At 37.0% G+C, this 20,348-nt stretch overlaps 1 protein-coding gene across 1 annotated transcript in view; it reads right to left on the bottom strand.

Moving 5' to 3' along the window:
* Positions 1-325: 325 nt before the first annotated feature.
* ADGRA3 (adhesion G protein-coupled receptor A3) overlaps positions 326-20,348 on the bottom strand; it is a 53,738-nt gene continuing 33,715 nt past the window's right edge. The window contains exons 9-19 of the mRNA XM_054295722.1: positions 19,730-19,931; positions 16,489-16,638; positions 13,951-14,112; positions 13,472-13,675; positions 12,199-12,412; positions 11,874-12,082; positions 6,763-6,887; positions 6,109-6,232; positions 4,352-4,497; positions 2,147-2,242; positions 326-1,959 (exon numbers count right to left, since the gene is read on the bottom strand). Coding sequence (XP_054151697.1) covers positions 717-1,959; positions 2,147-2,242; positions 4,352-4,497; positions 6,109-6,232; positions 6,763-6,887; positions 11,874-12,082; positions 12,199-12,412; positions 13,472-13,675; positions 13,951-14,112; positions 16,489-16,638; positions 19,730-19,931 — 2,875 coding nt within the window. The 3' untranslated portion in view covers positions 326-716. The remainder of the gene's footprint in view (positions 1,960-2,146; positions 2,243-4,351; positions 4,498-6,108; positions 6,233-6,762; positions 6,888-11,873; positions 12,083-12,198; positions 12,413-13,471; positions 13,676-13,950; positions 14,113-16,488; positions 16,639-19,729; positions 19,932-20,348) is intronic.

The following is a 20,348-nucleotide window of genomic DNA, read 5'->3' as shown; positions in this document are numbered from 1 at the left end:
GGGTACCCAACTAACCAAGCATATACAACCCAATTCCATTTGCTGTTTAAAGGCTGAGTTGTGGTATCAGTACTCAATTATACAGAAGCATTTTTTGATATTTAATACACATAGCTGTAACAAAATGGGTATAAATGCTAGAAACAGGTACAACCTCAAGCACCACTGCAACTACAATTCAAATTGATCACAACAGCAGAATTATATAAAATATTATCTTGTTTACACTGAGGTGTCAACAATCTGAGTGTAGAAAACTGTAACTTCAGTACTTTCTTGGTCATGGAAGCTCGTAAGTTTCAGATAATGAAACAGTAAAATCAATACGACATTCACTGCAGTAGTATTTTAAATACTCAACAAAAAAGTGCAACTTTGGGCTGCTGGGGAAAATACTATTTATTATACATTAAATACAAATTTGAAATGTGTTGTGGACACATCTGCAGGGTTACAGGTAAAAAAAAGTACAAAGTTGTGTTCTGCATCTCTCAAGACTGACACTTCAAAAAAATTTCACAAAATACCAAGCAAGAGTTCATCTTTGTAACAACAGCAAAGGTAATGTTGCATAACCATTTTTTGCTTGGCATATTATCTTTGTTCCCTCCCTGCATTAAGTACCTACAGTTTGTAAACAGTCTTTAAAAGTGTTAATAGCTTTAGGAATGTGTAATCACAGTTTATATGGATTCATCCCATAAAGAATTATAATGCTACACAGTAGTTTCATGTTTCCATAACCCAGTTCTAATATTACCAGTACTGTCTGCAGTGAGCAAAGGTCCATCCTGTGCACTGCTTTTCAGTGGCCCATTCTGGATGGCTAAATTTAAGCCATAAGATTTTTGCTGGTTTTCAAGTTCGGCTGCTATCGGTTTCCTCAGAATATCTTTTTTATTGTTGGTAGCTATTGTTTTCTCTGTATTTCTGCTACTTTTTGGAAGCGTACTGCAAGCATCACTGCTTTCTTGCTGGGACTGGTTATACTGACGTTCCCTGTATGCCAGATAGGCCCTTCTGCTCCTGGAGTGCCCTTCGCTGTTGCTCTGGCGCGTTTTGGGTAAGCCATTTTGCACACTTCCTTCCACACTGGTGGGAACGTCGTAGGCGTATTCCCTCAGCACTGCAAGCCTGCTGGCACGATGGCCCTTGCTCCGGTTCTTATGGTGCCGGCTGGGGTGTCCGTTTGTCCGGAACTGCACCTCTAATGGAGCTACGTGCATTTTGATATCATTATCTACCGAATGCTCAGTCAGACTGTTATCAAGTTGAGGACCTGTGTTCAATGGCAGAGAAGTAGGGTGGCACTGAGCTGCTGCAGCTTGTAAGTTAGTTAGTTTACAACCTTGAGATGAATTTTTTAGGCTTGAGGCACTTTTATTTGTGCATGAGGATTCTGCGCTACTGTTGGTGCATTTTGGGGCCTCTCCGTTGGTTCCACTGGAACTGGAGGGTGGCACATTTACTTGCACTGAGTATGTACTCCTTCCTGGGCAGCACGTTGTTATCCAAGCATGCCTGACATCTTCCCTGTTAATGCAATGGTGCACCATAAGAAAGGCACTGAGGCTTAAACATGTCACCCCAAAAAAACAGCTGAAGATCAGGTCCATAGGATAATACAGGGAGATGGACAGAGCTCCAAAGATCCACAGTGTAACATACAAAACCAAAGTAAGGCCCACTCCCAGAAGCTGTGCTGGAAAACTGTGTTCATTCTCCAGAGCAGATGTGGACACCAGGGACACTGACAAGGAATCCTGATGGGCCAGTTCCCCGTGCTCATTGGTGGCCAGACGCTGCTGCTCCTCAACGGGCTCCTTCAGCTCATATTTGCGTTCAGGGTGACGCTTTAGTTGGATGAATATACTCAGGAAATACATGCAGTTTATGAAAATTATAAAACTAGCAGGTCCATAAAATGCTCCTAAGCTAGGTTCCCAAGCCATCCAGCAACTGCAAAAGAAACAAACCAAAGAATAAATTAACATCTCACAAAAGTCACTTATGCTTTTTCAGTTCATTGACATGATCTTGTCTGTGGTATGTTTTCAGAAAGAATCAGAATTAATTGCAACAAGTACTCAAAGAAAAGCAAACCTAAGAAATCTTAGGACAAAGCTCTCACTTATAGGGTACTTACTAAGGTGCATTAGGTCTGCTGCCATAATTTCGGATGTTTGCTGCAGCTGTTATTCCACAAACTATGATAGGAATCCCTCCACCAATAAGGTAGAACCTAAAAAATAAAACAAATTTATCAGCAGCTGCTTAAGTGAAATGGATTTTAAGTCACCATGAGGGAAATTAGAGCTTTCCAGGATTTGGGAAGCATACAAGCTCTTTATGAAACTAAACAGGGTGAATCAGGTTTGGGCTTTGGCAGTATCAATTGTTTGCTAAGTCTTCCTCACTACAGTTTTTCTGCTCGTGCAATAAGCTGCCTCTCTCTCAAAGCTGCTCGCTCCCACCTCCCACTCGTAGAGACTGAACAAAAGTATACAGTGCTAGAAGGAAGAAGCAAAAGCACTCAGTCAGAAGTTGTAAACTGCTAGAAAAGAAAAAGGAAACTTAGAATAAAAATACTAAGTGGTATGTCCTGTGTTCCTCAGATGAATCTGCCTAGTATTATATACACTGTTAGCTGAATTTTTTTTTGGGTGCAGGGGTTCAGCTGATGGCAGGTTGGTTTTGGTTTTTTAAAATTTTTAATGGATTCTCTAATTTTATAGTATATACTTCCTGCTTCCCTGTGGTGGTATTGTGAAAACTGTACACTTTCAAGAAGCAAAAGGGCCCATGTTGTTGGAATATCTCACTTTTCATTCTGATTTGTATGTATTCACATTGCATTCATTAGTGGCAGATCAATAATTACTGATCAGCAGTCAATTTAAGAGCACTCAGTCCTGCAGCTTATACTAATCCAGTTCAAATTCAGACCAGAACACAAAAGTGAAAACTCTTGCTGTGACATGCAGGGGACCTTTGGGTTTTTATTAACAGAGGACACCTATTACAGTGGTCCAGCTCTTTTCCACTGCATTTCTGATAATTCCCCTGAAATTACTCTTGTCTTGCTTGAGATACAAAACAACAGTCTAAAGCAAATTATGACTTTTTTTGGAAATCATGATACACTGAATTTATTATTTACTTGATGAATCCTACAAAGATCAGATTCTGACATTGGTCTATTCTATATCTTGATGCAGTAATCAGGAGCTGGTCAGACAAACAAATCTTTATTTGTACAAGCACTACATTAATGGCAGTTTTATTTTGAACCTAAGTTTAAAAGACAGCCAAAAAAATAATCCTGTGGCCTTTCCATACAAAGATATCACCTATCTGTCTGACTGAGGAAATTCCTGATCTGCAGGAAGCTGGACACTGAGAAAGTCTGAGAAATATAAAACCTGTTTGCTCCATTTTTCTCTTGGATACTTGCCTCCAGAGCTACTGCCACTGTCAGAAATGAGGTGCTCACACCTAAAATGGCATGTTCATGTCTATGCCGAGCAGAGCCTGTGAGGTTGGTAATTTTACTGCAATGTTTTCCAAAGTAGGAACTTCATAATAAGGGATATAAAATGCTTGTATGTAGCATTGAAAATGTTACTTGAAAATAATCAGAAAAGCTCTTCTGTTTTTCTGCAGTCTCTGCACTTTCAAAATGAAGTTCTTTAAATATTTGCCTGTGACTAATCAAAGTTAATCAACTTCTGCCACCTTGTGGAGAATTTCACAGTAGCAGTTTTTAATTAATATCCAGAAGCTGAGGAGGCAACATGAACAAGGTAGGTCAGTATTTTCTAATAAGAGCATTGCACATATGTGACTTAAACAGAGAATTAGTTTGTCTCATTTCCGGGATTTCAGAAATGAAAATTTTAGGAGGAACATCACACAAAAACCACTATTTTCATTTGACCATAAGTGGCACCTATTTTTCAAATAATTTTGTAAACAATCTTTGGAAAATACATTTAACTGTATTTACTTAAACTGCAGTGTTAAATTGTGTGAACAGCTCTACATATTCTTTCTTCTGACAATTTAATGGGTTGTGTTGCTATCTAAAGTCCTAAACAAACCTTCAGTGGTGATGCTGAAACACTTCTGATTTTTAATTTACCAATCAGCAACTCAGCATTGCATCTGTAATACACTAACACCAATAGTCTTTCAGCTCATCCTCCTTAATATAACACTGAGGAACAAAAAAATCTAAAGGAACTTTACAGACCTGGAGAAAACATAAGGGGATCAACTTTTTACATTTTCTGGTCAGAACATAAATGTATATAACCTGGGAAATAAGGAGCCACAGAAACAAACAACTCACCTAAGCATCGGCCTGGGTGGAGGAGGTGGCTCATCAGGATCTTGACACCTTTTTGCTTTTTTGGTTACCTGCTTGTAAATATTACGAGATGTCACTCCCAGCCACAGTACTGTTGCAAGAGTGGAATAATGGAGAATTATCCCAACCTTAAAACAAAAATAGACAACAAAAAAAGAATTAACCCCTAAATATTTCCTTTCTACTAAGTTAATACAGAATTCATTAAACTCACAACTCACCATAAACCTGATATTTTCAAAAGCTCAATTCAAGAGAAAAAAACCCTCTTATTTTATACGACCACTCTATCAAGTGATTGTCATCATATTTTAAAAAAAATCAAGTTATTATAGTTTAAAACAACAAAAAATATGTAATGCAAACCTTTAAAACTTAGTAACAGGAGAAAAACACTTTCAGAAGTGTACATATCAATCATACACTTTAGGAGACTGTATTTTACAAAAGACTTAAATTAAAATGTCCTGTGTTACAGATATCATTCAAATTGAAACAAGTAAGAGAACAGCAAACTCGTGATACTGTGGTAAGTATGGAGCAGATGGCAAAATCACAGCCAGCCAATACCCATCAGCAATTTTAACATAATGCAAAGACAAAGAGAGTGCATTAGATATTTAACCTGCCCCAACATTAATGCAGTCTGCTTCACAGGGGAATCTCCTTATCCTCTGCTGCCTTATTCACAAGCCAACACTGCCATGATAGCACATGCAGGAAGAAGGGGCAACACTTAGGTCCAATTAAGCTGACTACAAGTGTGCGTAAAAACACACAACTTTTAAACAGCCTATCTGTATCACAAGGTTTCTTCTGGAGGATTTCTGTCTCCAGGAAGGTATGAAAAAAGGTGTGTGTGTGTGTATGTGTGCACACACATAGGAGAAAGTTCAGGGATATATTTTACTGCAACACTTTGAACCGTCAACGTAATAACTCCAGTAAATTCAAATAAAACTCCTTATGGAATATTATGGTGAGGGACTTGAAAATTTTTGTAACCACTGGATAAAAAAAATTAAAATTTCATTAACATTTTTTGAAAGCAGGAACTGTTATACTGAAACACTGCAACTGAATTGAAATGGCAATTTTTGAAGGGCAAATAATTAAAAAGAAGGAGTCTCAATAAAGCATGGAGGCTTGAAGCACTTCTCTCCCCTCCCCTTCAGTTATACTGAGCAAATGGAAATAGGTATTTTAATACCTGTGAAAATCAGATCTCACGTGGCCTGTACATACAGGCCTATAAAATAATTTCATAGTAAGTCAGTCTCAAAAACAGAAATAACCAATAAAATAACAGAATAACCAATAAAACTTAGTTTCTGTGGTAGCATTTTGGGAAAAAATATCTGTTGCACATTTTACAAGAGTATGTAGTGATAGGAGGAATGACTTTAAAATGAAAGACTGTTGATTTATATTAGATGTAAGAAAGTTAGGATTTTACAATGAGACTGGCAAAACACAGGCACAGGTTGCTCAGAGAGGTATTAGATGCCCAGTCTCTGGAAATATTGCAGGTCAGGTTGGATGGGGCTCTGAGCAATCTGATCAAATTGAAGATGTCCATCTTTACTGCAGGGGTGTTGGACTAGATGACTTAAAACAAAACATTTTTTTTCTAGATTTTATATTTTGATGAATGCCTATGCAGCATTAGAGTTCTGTAAGTGGCAAGGAGGGCATATTCAAAAATAAGAGTACAAAACCAGTAACAAAGTTTTACTTACTGCTTGACAAATACTGGCATTCCTGGTCTGAGTTATGCCTCCAATAAACACCACACATGTCAGGAAAATATGAAAGCTCAAGTTAACTAACATATGCCAGCTTTTAACACTGATCCTGATCACACTGTTAAAAGAAACAAATTAGACAATATAAAACACAGCTACAATATTGTTTTCAGAAACTAGCAAGATATTCTAGTGATAAACAACATATAATTCCTCTTAATGATCATTTGACTACCACATACTTTGTAATCAAATACAATCTTAAATTAAAACACCCACCTATTACCAACTTTATACATCTATTTGGGGCACGAGTTAAAAATTTTAGGATTCAAGCTTTCACATCAACAGAAATGTAAAAGGCTGAACAGTTTGTTAAATTCTATCATTATTATTGAATGGCCTCCTCTTTTATCATTCATGAAGCAAAATGAATAATTAAAGGAGAGACATGGTTATGACAGCTAAATTATACTCAAGAAAGACAAAATAGCTACTTGCATAACTGTTAGTTTGCATCAACAAATTTTATAGGGAAAAAAAACCCACTGAAAGCATATTACTATATCATGCTCTTCTTACAAAATAGAAAAGGTAGTTCTAAGCTGATCAAACTCATTTTCCTAGTCTGGTAATTCTGATTCCTACCTGTGATGGTATATGTAACTGACCATGATCATCAACAGGCACATCAGCAAAACCATGGCAGTGGCATAAATTACTGGATGCAGAAGGTCAGCTGGCTGTGTATATAACTCAGCTCCAGTCAAGTCCTGACAACAAAAACAAAAAAAAACATTAGTCCACTGTATCTATTTTTTGAGGGTGAGGCAATGACAAAGGGAACACAAAAAGTAAAGTGAAGAACTTTACAAGAAGTAAACACCTTCCAGATGAAATGTCTTCTTTCCTTTCCCACTGGTCACGTAACAACTCTTCAATTATGTATTTGTTATTTCTGGGTTTCTTCTGCAATTACCTGCTATTCTGGCTGACCTTTATAAATGCAGTCACAATTCTTATAGAGCAGTTCAACTTCATATATTTTTGAAGATACAGAGAGATCAGCAGCTTAAAGAAACACACAATTTTCTTCATCTTAAAATATTTCTATGTACAGATGTGGAATAACTGTGTGTTTCAGTTATGACTATCTTCTTTACCAGCCCAAAGAACATCACAGAGAGCAAAATGTTAAAGGATCTGCATCTGGAATGGAATGACCCTATGCACATAAAAACAGAGGCTGGGCATTGGACTGCTTAGAAAACAACCTGAGTTAGTGGTAGACAAAAGCCAACCACAAGTCAGCAACGTCACCTGTAGCCCAAGGCCACCCTTTGCTGTGTGAGCACTGACACAGCAAGTGGGTGAGCTGATCCTTTCCTTCTGCTGAGAGACCACCCTGCAGAAGCTGCAGTTTGAGGCTCCCCAGCACGAGAAAGACACTGACATAATGGATGGAGCAAGTCTAACAGATCACCAGGACACTAGCAGTGTGTCCTGAAGTATACACTGTCTGAGGCTGAAGATGAGGTCTTTTATCTTTAAGAAGAAAAGGAAGAGGGGAGAAATCTCATTATTGTATTAAACTACCTACTGGGATGGTATAAAGAAGACTAAGCCAAACTCTTTCAGACTCTTCTTGGAGCTGAACCATCCACTAATGAAAGGAAACTGACACTACCAGCAACACAGAAAATTCTGATTAGACTCAGGAGAAAAATTCTGAAGTGGTCACATACTGCCCAGAGAGCCTGTGTCCCTGGAGATACTAAAAGATTGACTGAATGTGATCTGGAGCAGTAAGATTTGACTTTAAAAGCAGTCAAACTTTGAGCAAGCTAACTGGACCAAATGGTGCCAGATGTTCCTACCAGACTGTTATTCTATGATTACTGTTTGACCAGAATAGATAGTTGATAATTCTAAGAGAATTCAACAGCTCCATAGCACCAATTAAATTTTCTGTATCCACCCAGATTTTAATTTACTCAGAAGAAGAAATAATTCTGTTTGGAAGCAGTTAAAATTTACTAGAGTTCCAGCAGTGGGGAGGGGATGCAGACATGACATGACAACTCAAAAGAAACTGTAGTCCCCAGCAAAAATACCGTAAATTTACTTAACTATGATTAGTTGTTGCAGACATTTTTTCATAGAAATTCTTTCTTTGGAACTTGTTCATCTTCTGGGAAGCTCAGGCCCCAGAAAGAGAATGTAAACAATGATTATCAGCTGCTGTGAGATGCAATAGGATGCACCTGTGATTGATTCACGTTCCATGTATACAATTAAGGGCCAATCCCAGGGCAAGCTCTCTGGAACACAGTGACAGAGAACTCTCTTGTTTTTGGATTCTTTTCTATTCTATTCTTAGCTTAGCAGCCTCTGCAACTTCTCTCCTTATTCTTTTTAGTATAGTAATAATGTATTACATATAATATATCAATAAATCCAGCCTTCTGATCATCAAACAAGATTCTCATCCTTCTCTCACCCCGGCGACCTCATCAGGTCGCTGTAATAATTAGTGAAAAAAATCAATTAAAAGTAATTTTTTGGAATGGACAGGATATAGAAAAAAATATCTCTCTTATGATTCTGAGTAAGTTACTCTTAAACTTCTGGAGCTGGCAAAGTTCAAAAGTGTCCTGAAGGAAAGGAGAAAAAACTTAGCATTAAGAAAGAACAGTAAAAGATTGGGAAGAAGTTTCAGTCAGTTTTGAGAAAAAGCAGTGATATTTTTAAGCCTAAGATCAGTAATCTGATTTCATGGACAGGAAAAGAGTTTTTGAATTAAATTAGAGTCAACAGTCTCTTCACCATACCTTCAATTGTTCTTTCATCAGAATATAAATTCGTTATTCCTAACTAACTCAACAACCTCATTTCAAACTAATTTAATCAAGTTGTCAGTTTGATTCTTATTTATTTGGTTTACTTTGGCACCTGGCAAAGGATCATAAGAATTTATGCCTCAGGCAGCCAGTGTCATCTGACTTCAACACTACCCATGGCCTGGTTGTTATGCAGCTGGGGATCCTTGAGAACTCTCTGCTGTTACAAGCATGAGCAAATGTTTAGTCACACCTAGCCCAGGAGTACCAGGCAACACAAACTATAGGGCAATTCCGCTTGCTGCTTCCAGACTGGGGTCAGGTATGCATTGGTGTGAATTTTGACAATGAGAGCTACAAAATCACAAGACTTACAATAATCTTCTAAAACATGTGAGGAAACTCAGTATATGCCTTGCCTAGATAGCTGGGGCCTTGACCCAATAACCAATGGAATAAATCAATGGAATTCTTTATCCATTCCACTAACATTTTTCATCTAGTAAAAAGAGTAAGGGGAGCAAATAATGTTATTTCTGAGTTAAACTGATCCTAAATAATTACTGAGTAAAAAAGAATGACAGTAATAGTAGAGATAGCATTAAGAATACTGGGGAGTTTATAGTTAATTAGCAGAACTCTTGTTTCTTCTCAAGCACTATTGCTGGGTTTTTTTTCTTCTGTTCAGTCTATAATGAGTTTTCAGCTGAGCCTTCTGCTTATCTCTTCTATTATTAAACAGTGGTGAAGATAATCTCCAAATAAATACAAAGTTTTACAACTGCATCTTCCTAAATCATTAGATCAGAAAACCAGGCACTCAGTGATGTGTTTCTTTATCAGAGGACTTCACATTCTGAAATGTATGAAGAGGGTCAGTACACTACAAATTCCTTTCTTCTACACATATATGTACTAAAGTAAAGTAGAATAAAATAGAGTGAAATAGCTCTGGTTAAGTCATTCACCATCCAAGCCAGGATGATGAACCACCATGCTCAGGTCCCTCCTGCCTCTGCTGTTTCACATATTTGATGTTAATGACAACTGCTGGATTAAAGAGCAAACTTCTAAAACTCAACCCAAAAGAACTTCCTCTGAGCCTGAGTCAGAAGCCAGACTTGCACAACGTGATGGGAGTCTAGAAAGTAAATAGGCTCTTATGGCTTTTTTGGTTAATATATGGATAGGCATTATGAAAAGCTTTTTTAGCAGCACAGAGACATCCAGAGTTTCTGCAGTGTATTATCTGTGTGCAAAGAACATCTGTCAGGTGAGTGTTATTCTGGGCCCCTCCTCTCCAGTCTCTACAGCCTAACATTTTGCAAAGTGGCTTAATATTTAAAGAATACCAGTTTTGAGTGAGTATACAACAAGAGCTACTGACAGAAAAAGAAGAAAGCTGTCCCTTTCTCTAACTTGATTTCTGATTGTTAACAGTTCCCTCTACAATTCACAAGAGGATACTCATATAATCTTACCATGTGTTAATTCCGAACTAGTCTTCATAGAAGCAGACTGAGCATGCTTTTCATTTTTCTTCCTCCAGGTGACAGAAATGTGACCAATTTAAAGCATAATCTCTTTACTTGCATATTATACATACAAATGAATTTTATTTCTGTTTTAACAGATGCTGCTAAATTTTAGGAAATTATTATATATTTTAAAAATATCAAAGAAAGGAGCACTACTTGTAGAAGTTTACTTCATTGCAGAAGTTTAAAGTAATTTAAAACACTACCCTCAAAGGTAAATAGAAAAAATGCTCTCTTTGAGCTCTTTTATAAAAGCCTGGCATGTAAATCAATTTTATGTATGTTTAGCCTGGTAATTACCATTTAATTCTCTTCTGAGGAAGATTTTTAAAAATCTGAGTTGCTAAAGAAAAATATCATCTTCTAATCCACTGATCATCATAAAAGAGTGCTCCTTCTTCCATGTAGGACTACATAAAATATATATTTAGTTCCACATGGAACACATTAACTGCCACAAAACCCATGCCAAATTTACATTTAACAGCATTTCCTAAATCTCATAATATTTCACTACCAGTCCATCTTATTTATGTATCACATTTTATAATTTAGTGTCTGTAGGGATCATTGACGAGCAGAGTAGAAGTCACCATCTATAAAAAGGGAAGTTTCCCAGGCCAGACTCTAAAATTAAGAATTCTGAGAACAGACAAAGAAGAAATTTAGCTTCCCAAGTGAGGAGCACTAAAAGAAAGTGTCTCTTCACCATGCTTCAGAAGTGGTTAACCATTTTATTGATACCAATACACTTAGACTAGATTTTGGATACTATTTTTTCAGCAGTATTTAAAAAATATTTTTCATAGCTACAAAGTGTTTTGATCTTTTTTCCATTTCCACTGATGTCTTCTGTAAACAGACCTACATACTAGTGAATTAACAATTAATTTGGAGTGAAATAACTGTCTTTGGTTTTGGATCACAGAAAAAATACCTGGGAAACACTCCTGGTCAACTGAAAAAGTCAACAAATCTAACACAGAGAAGGTAGTTTAAAAAAAGAGCAGTAATAGTTGAAGATAGCCTGTCATTCATAGACTTAAGTTCATGAAAGCTCCTGAATTTGATTAAGTAACTAATTAAAATGTCTTCCTATAATACTTTGCATATGAAAATTCTTTCTTCCTAGCATATCCAGTTGTTCATTAATTATTTATTACCCAATTAATTACACTTTGATAGATTTCTGCGTAAACCTCATCTAACCTCAACGTTTACATCAACAAAAGCAAAAACTAAAGATCTATTTATTATGTCTAGTTTTATGTGAAATGGAGAGTGGGAATGCTTGTTTTCCTTAAATCTAAAAACCAAAGCAAAATTCTATTTTGAAACATTTTTAAGTTCCAGAAAGAAATTAAATTCCCAAGTGTCATACCATTAACACAGCATAGTTGCTGAGGGAGTAGCACTGAATGGTGGTAATATTTTCATCAGACAGAAGGATGCGACAGCCATCAGATTTCCATCCCCCCTGTCCGTTCAGGAGGTCGAAGTCCCACTGAGCTGCAACAGCATCTGCTCCGTGCGCAATGCGCCGCAGTGTCACGTTGATAGGAACGTGGGGGCTGGCTACGTTCAATCCATCTGTTACAAACAAAACGTATTTGCACATTTCTCAGCGTGAAACTAACACATTAATCAAAATAAGGGAATCAAAATTGTTTGCTAAAGATCATAAAAAAGTAATAATAAAAACAAACCTATCTTGGTAAGAATAACTGGAGTCACAACTGTGCGACGTTTCCCATCGTCAGCCAGGTTTGTTGAATTTCCTGTTGCTGGGAAAAGCTTTCCATTGCGAAATGCAATAAGCTGAAGCTTGTAGACAGATTCATCTGCTGGTCTGATTTCTCTTTTTTGTTTTTGGGTGAAAAGGGAAGCTGGCAACTGGATAGAGGCTTCTACAATTGTGTTCTAGAAACAAACAGATTTTTAAAGTTCAAACGAGAAAATTATGTTCCTCTACATGTACAGAGTCAGAGATGAATGCATTTAGCAGACTATGTATCATGACCAACCTATTTGACAGTGTTTTCAAGTAATCCAGGATAAAATAGCTTAATCAGGTTATTAAAGCCTTAAAACATTTTTTAAAAGAAAAAAAGATTCTGCGGTTACTTTATGGTAACTGTTACAGAGACTAAAGTTAAAGTTGGTATAAGTAAAGTATTTTTTGAGACTAGACTATTAGCAACTAGAAGCAGCAACCAACACAAGCAGAGAGAAATGCTGCAATTGTGCACTAGCAGCATTCAAAACAAAATGCTGTGTACAAACAGGGTGGTTTTACTTGTGTATAAATACTACTTGAGTGAGAAGTGTGCATATGATTTCATAGAATTACACAAGCATAAATTGTAATATACATCCTGCAGTGACATTCAAGCAAACTAAGTGCTAAAAACAAACTGGTAAGTTGGGGAATATAATTCAAAAAAATACTTTTATGGAATATGAGGAAGTGTTTCCATTTCATACACACCCATACAGAGATGTAATACATGTAGGTGAGTGTGTGTATATGCACAAGCACACACAAAACTATCACAGGTCCATCTTCTACTTCATGCTTAATTACAGTATTACTCTGAGCAGAATATTTCACATTTTTAAGGACACTGCTAATATCTGATTTAATATGTAATTAAGGTGAAAGTACAGAAAAATAAAGATGTATTATTACAAACTAGGAAGCGTCTCAATTTGCATACTTATGAAAAAGTCAGAAAGGATCTTTCAACTTACAAAGTTACAATGAAGAAAACCACACCTACTTATTAAAATCTGTGTCCATTAAAACAACTATTTTATAATCAAGCTTTATTATCCTTTACCCCTTCAATTCTTCTCACAGTCATTTTGGATTACACAAAAATGCAAATTTAAACTTAGAAATTAGTAACAATCAACTTGCTTGCCAAATTATTCATATATATTATTACAAAGTCAGTAGGGAAACAAAGAGCATCCCACCTTTAAAGCCAGGCTTGACAGTGTGTTTGAAACATTGCACTTAAAGCTTAGCTGTTTATCTAGATTTCCATCTGGGTCTCTTCTCCCATAATCACTGAGCCCTGTACGGTCTGATGTAGCCACTTTCTGAAATACGGTGCAAGTCATCCCAGTGAAACCAGCAGCCTTTATTACATAGGCCTCAAGAGCAATATTTGGAGAATACTGTAACAACAAAAATCAAACATGAAATGATTTTACACACCACAGACGGGATAATAAATAATCTAAAAGGGATTCTCTGTCTTCACAGAAAAACACATCCACAAAACCATCTCAGTTATCTGGCAGGTATAAATCTTTTCAGAGTATTGCTCTACTCCCTTCAGAAATAGTAGGCATTTCAGATAATGCCAGCATTTATTAAGAAAAATAAAAAGCTATTCAAATTCAAGAGTGAGCAAAACCTCCTCTAAATAAATAAATAAATTCATGCTTACAGTAGAATAAACTTGAGCTCCGTTTGCAAGCCGATACATAGCGATTTTCTGTAGACACTGTACAATTCTGGTGCAAGCCCTGGCTTCCCTTTGTGCCATCCACAGAACACGTTCATCAGCCAACATAATATTACTTGCTATGTCCACCATGACGTCGCCAAGCTAACATGGAAGAGAAGTAAGACTCTTTTATAGGTGTGAAAGCATTCAGCAGGTGGGGTCATCATCAGAAAACACAAAGTGAGTTGGCAGCACAAAAAGCACAAAGAAAATGGTTGCTCCTATTTCAATCACCTCCTCACGCTGGCACTGAAAAACTTTGACTTGGACACTTACTCCTGCTGAAGAAAAATGTAGTGCCAATAGAATGTGTCTGTTTATATAGTACTCAGGAAAAAACCCACGATAAATATTTTATTAAAAGGAAATGGTGTGATACTCCACCTTCTACTGTACTAACTGCTTAAGAGGACCATTTACAATCAACTTGGAAACCAAAACTATAAATCAACTATAATACAGTTTGCATGTATGATAGAAGATAATAGGAAAAGAGAAAACAGGCAAAAATTAGCATACAACCCATCTGTTTTGCTTCCTTTTTGCAAGTCAAACTTTTTTTAATTTGCTTTCTTGTTTGCCTTCAAATTTGCATGACCTGTTTTAGGTCACAGGTTTACATGAGAGAGACAGCAAATATCCATAGGTACCAGTGCTGCTTTCAAACCATCAATTCCACTGTTTTAAAGTTCACAGTCCTCACCCTGCCTTCTGTATGAAAAACAAATGATAAAGGGAACTTACTTATTTAGGCCACTCTACCAAAAATAATGAGCAACATTGACAACATTGACCTATGCCAGATTTTCACATTTAAGGAGCAGTGACAAATACTGGACGAAAAGCTAAGATGAGTATAATTTTTAGTTGAGTTGACCAAAATGCAATTGACAGTGCCTAAATTTAAGGACTGGAATTTTCAGCTTGAAGAGACAAAGGGTAGGGTGAGGAAGGTATCTCCTTTACTATGCAGGCTTCTCAATTTTTTTCCCCCAATATTACTAATAAGAAGAGAACAGAGTAATTTGCTCTTCTCTTTAAAAATCTTTAAATATAAAGGCAAGAATTGGAATGAAAAAGTATTTTTTATTTTGAGAACTGGCTCTCTGAGGAACATAATTTTCAATCAGTAAAAATTCTTGTAAATTCCTTAAGTAGCATTTGCAGGCTGTAGCCCTTTCATTAAATCTTCAACAACAAAGTTAAATTAACTGAAAGTATTTGTCATGACTCATTACTACTTGAGAAATGGCAACAAGTTTTACACATCAACACACAGTGACTTTAGAATAAACCAGCACAATTTGCAGAATTAAAGTTGTGTCATGCTTTTAAAATATATTACACATTATTCTTTCTCCTACTTATCGAGGTATGAGCAAGTTTTTCCAGCTGTATTCTAAATTAAGACAATCTGCTAAGAACTTTCTGAACAATTGTCTTGTTGCTTCTGACACGAAAGTGGTAATAATTTGTTATTTATTGTACTAATCTTTTAAACAGCCCCTTTAGCACAAACTAGGAAATGAATAAGAGGATGGTATAACTAAATCAATATGAAAAACAGGGTCAAGAACAAGTTCATAGAGTAACAACCTGAGAAGAAACCAAGCCTTAATAGCTACTAAAATTTTCACATGAAATTGTACTCATGTTCTTTAAATACACCAGCAAATCACAGGCTGAAACAAATCCACTGGGAAAAAAACCCATTGTCTAAGATAAAAATCCTCTAAGGAGTTCTGCAAAGGATGTAGAACCAGCATCTATGGTTTGGTGGAGGGTGGACAGGGAAAATTTGGCTTTTTTTTTATGCACGAGTTTAAACTCGAGGCATTGCGGTCTCCAACTTCCCAACATGCACTGTACAGTGAGATCAATATAACCTCTGTTCAGCAGTGAAACAGAGAGTCTCTACCCACTGGTGGGACTATTCAACTACTTGCAATTTTCTCCCCAAAAATGAGCGTTCTCTAAGATTTTGTTTTAATGTCTTATGTTATATCCTGCAAGACAGAGAAGTCCTGAAAACCTTAGAGATATGGCTCAATATTGAATAAAGACAGTCTATCACAGTAGAGGGGGAGAAGATAAGTCTTGTTTTATTCATTATTGAGAGGATCTCTGAGGCTTTCATTATTTGTTTTTAGATAAGAACATACCAATGAAAACCTGTGTGACCCACTCCATATTAAATAAAAACAGACTTACTGTACCTATCTCCCTGCTCCAGTGCTGACCAGAGGTGTTACTCACATACAGCTCCAGTGAATGCTGGATCATCTCAGCGCCAATGCAAAGTCTGTGACCATGGGTCAGCAACTTCAGGGACCTACTAAACAAACAAAAACATGGAATAGAATCTGACAATCCACTAACTCAGTGCCTGCATCTAGTGTTGGGAAGATTTCACTGCTCAGAATACTTAAGGACAAACACTTCAGTTATCTTTAAAGTGATGGCAAATTATCCAGTTACCTCTTTATATTTTTCAGCAAATCTTCCAAATTTCTCTATCATTTCAGCCACAAAAATAACATCCATTTTATCAGAAAAATTTGCTGCTTCAACTGTGTAAGCCAAGAGCTGTCTTGCTGTTGCCACTGCATTAGTGAGGTTGAGAGGCATCTAAATAGAGAACAAACATGAGCATTTGAAAAAGAACAAGATAGAGACAACACTTCACCAATTAATAAATAAGCATTGATCCAAAGAGGAGAACAACTCCAAGAGGGCTCACAGTATTTTGAGTAGCTAAGGACCACCACCTTATCTGTAAGCAAAAACATTTCCTACAAGCCAGAGAACTACTGTTTGTACTGGCAGCCAGCAACTGGGATTTGTGCTGTTTGTCCTAGAAGGGAGAGAGGTATTACACCGAAAAAAGGAAAAAAATCCCCCAAAACAGTATTGTCAACTGCTTATTTTCATTTTCACCAAAGCCAAGGCATGACAACACAAAGCTCTTTAAATATAGCAAGAGAAGCCAAAACCAATTCAAACAAACCACTGCCACAGCATTCACTCTCAATTCTGTAATTATAGGAAACATTTGGAATGGCATACACACACAAAAAAACAAGACAGATCTCACTATGACAAAGGTCATGATTTCACTCCTGAAACAAACCCCATGCTGGAAAATTCTTCACTAAATAATACACAACATCCACATGTCTGAGCCAGCAGGAACCAAAACCAGGAAATTTCACATAGTATACTGGAAAGCTGTGCTAATGTTATCAGCTCGTGTTCAGATGCTGTTCATCCATGATAATCTAAACTACAGAGGCTCTCTCTCTGGTTTTTGGCGTGGAGATATCAAGTCTGCCCTACTGAATTTGAAAAGTGCCACCTAAGCACAACTATATATGTGTCCTTGCCAGTCTTAGCACTTGTACATAAATTCCAATGTGAGTAATGGAAGTTAATTTTTTTGTCAATTTGCTGAAAGTTATATATTTAAAGTGCAAATAAAGTTCAAAGTCATAACACATACTGAACAAAGTCAACCTTTAAATTCAGACACTCTCCATGATTTCTTTGAACTTTTTCTTTAATCATGAATTTCTTGTCACCTAAAACTGTACTTGTTCAATACACAAACAAGAACAGCAGAATATGAATGCTCTTGTAGAATGTTATAAAGGTTTTATTTTATTTTGCATGTGAACCTTTATTTGATTTAAAATGTTTGGCAAAGTTTTGATGTTCAAAACAGCTCAACTACCTTTATTCAAAGGCTATAAACATGCTTGTAACATGATTACATTTAACATTAGTCTCAGAGACAAGAAACTTCTGTGCAGAATACTGCTAAAATTTCCAGGCCTACTACACATAAAAAGAAGGCAATTTTTGTAAGCAAAAACAACTCCCAAGCCCAAAACATTTCCCTTCTCCTTTTAAAAGAAGTTCTGCATAGAATACCTGTTTACATTTATTTTTGAGTAGGTAATAGGAGGTTATCTACTTCACACATGAAAATTATTCTGCTTTTCTGAAGATAGCAGTCTGATGCTTACACTTTAAACTTCCTAACACAAAGCTGGCAGCATTTTTCCACAACCTGAAAAATGCTGGCTAACCAAAAGCAGTTAAAACCACCTTACGTTATCTATGCTCTTGAGCATCTGGGCTATGGTAAATAGGCAGGAGCACTGAGTTGTCACAGACCTTGCAGAAAAATGTGAATTCCCAGGTGAGGAAAAAGCAAACCAGGAGCACTGAAGCTCTATTTAAACTAACACTCAACCTTTCTGTGTCCCAGAAAAGGACGAAGTGATCCCAGCATCGCCTCTCTCCTGTTAACCAGTCAATAAGAAAGAACATTTGAGCCCTCAAACCTGTTTCATGTGATCAAGCCAAGGCATGCACCTCTAGTGCTAAGAATATAAAGCAGAAAAGCAAATAGTTATGTCAACCTTTAAGTTTCTGTTGGGCCAAAATAGGCATTCCCTTTTTTTTTCCTTCTCACTCCTGCCATCTTTGTTGGCCAGTGCTCAGGGGTCCTCAGGGAACCAGAGAAGGAGAACAGAAAGCTGTGTCAGCATTATTAAGTACCTGAACACAGAGGGAGCAAGTCAGCCCATCTTACACAATAGGCATTACAAATCTTTTGCCTCAAACTGGAGTTAGCCCAATCAACTGGACATCAAGATGTCACTGTGTGTATAAATCTAAGGCATCCCAAAGAGGAAAATACCAGTTTGGATCTGATTGTCATGGTTGGGGGCTGAGGTGCTTCAGATTGGTAGTGTGAAATTTTCCTAAAAGATTGTGAGATGAACTGGAACACTCCAAACCCACACAATATGTAGAAATCCTACCCTGGCTCAGACAAGCACCACGGCCCCATATTAAACTTAAGTGGTGCTACCAACATCATCATCCAGTGACCAAGCATTATTAATAAAAAACAAACAAAAAACCAACCACCAAACTCCAAAACACCACACCAACATCAATCTCATATTTCCATGGTTTCAACTTTTGCATCCATACTAGTGATCTGACTGCACAAGTTGGAAAACAAGCTTAAACCTGAAGTCCAAAGCTTTATGGAGTAATTTCCAACAGAGCACCTATACAGACAAGGATGGGTACACTGCTGCAGAACAGCATTTGTGGAAGAGTGCATTAACTACACAAACCTCAAAAGGAACTTGTAGCTGAAAAATTTTGTTTCATAGCTACAATTTAAATTCTAGAATGCTCTCTTCAACCTGGTAAGTACTACCAGATAAAGAAGCCTAGTTTTTACTTACTACTTTCACGAGTTAACCCTTATCAATCATACCAAATCTACCAAAGGTTTACAGCAACAAAGGCAGAGCAAAGTTTGACTACTTTCTACCACTATCATGAAAAGAGCTGTTCTCACTACAGATTAAGCCTGCCTTGTTACTTTATAGCATGTGGGCAGAACAGGGCATCCAGCTGACAAAAATAATCATGACAAGCCATTCTCTTATGCTTTAGATAAGTACAAAAACAAAATCTTCCTTGAACTTTCAATCTAGGGCATTCAAAACAGATACTAAACCAAGCATTTAACCTTAACCTACAAGTTTCAGTATTGTACTCAGAGGCATGTGTCCACCATAACCTATCTAGACCACCAGTATTTCCAGCTTGGAGAAGATAAAGGGTCCTCTGAGTTTTTATTTTCATTAATTAGGTTTTCATAATTTGGTTTTTACAGAAATGCACAAATTACCTGATTGAACATATACAGAACTCGAGTCACATCATTTGCATACTGGCACCTGGAGTAGTCCTCGTCTGCCCAGTACCCTCCCCTGTCGCATCTGCGCCAGGCTCTTCTCTCATCTTGGGAGTTGCCAGGATATATCCCACTGCCAGCAGAGTAACGTGTACACAGCAGGTATGCCGTGATGCCTGCCAATGTTCTGGGCCACCTGGGGAGTCAAAAGGGAAAAAAACCCCTCACATTTAGACAAAATTACATCACAAGCAAATAAAAGGATTAAGCACTACAACATGACATAAAGAGACACTCAAAACTAAGCATCTCTAAACTATTTAAAGGGCCACCTTGGCTCATCTTCAGCACTTTCAAGCTGTTCATATTTCTGTCTATTAACAAAATGAGTTCGAATGCTAGTATGGTTTTGAATTCTTTCATGAGGTTTCAGGTGGAGAGAAGGTGCTTGTAAAATTACTAAAATAGTTTACAATTTTTTGATAAAAAACTTTGCCTACTTCATGAAAAATTCCCTGTTAACACTATAGAAACAAATTGATGCTTGCTTTCTACTTGTCCTCTACAAATGCATCAATACAACCACCAAACAACTGCACTCATATTTGCACCA

The sequence above is a fragment of the Melozone crissalis genome, unplaced genomic scaffold (genome assembly GCF_028551555.1).
Source record: "Melozone crissalis strain CALT ecotype California unplaced genomic scaffold, PUWL_Pcris_2 ptg000006l_1, whole genome shotgun sequence".
NCBI classification, from domain to species: domain Eukaryota; kingdom Metazoa; phylum Chordata; class Aves; order Passeriformes; family Passerellidae; genus Melozone; species Melozone crissalis.
Note: the sequence above shows the minus strand (reverse complement) of the source record. Positions and strands in the feature narration are given on the sequence as shown.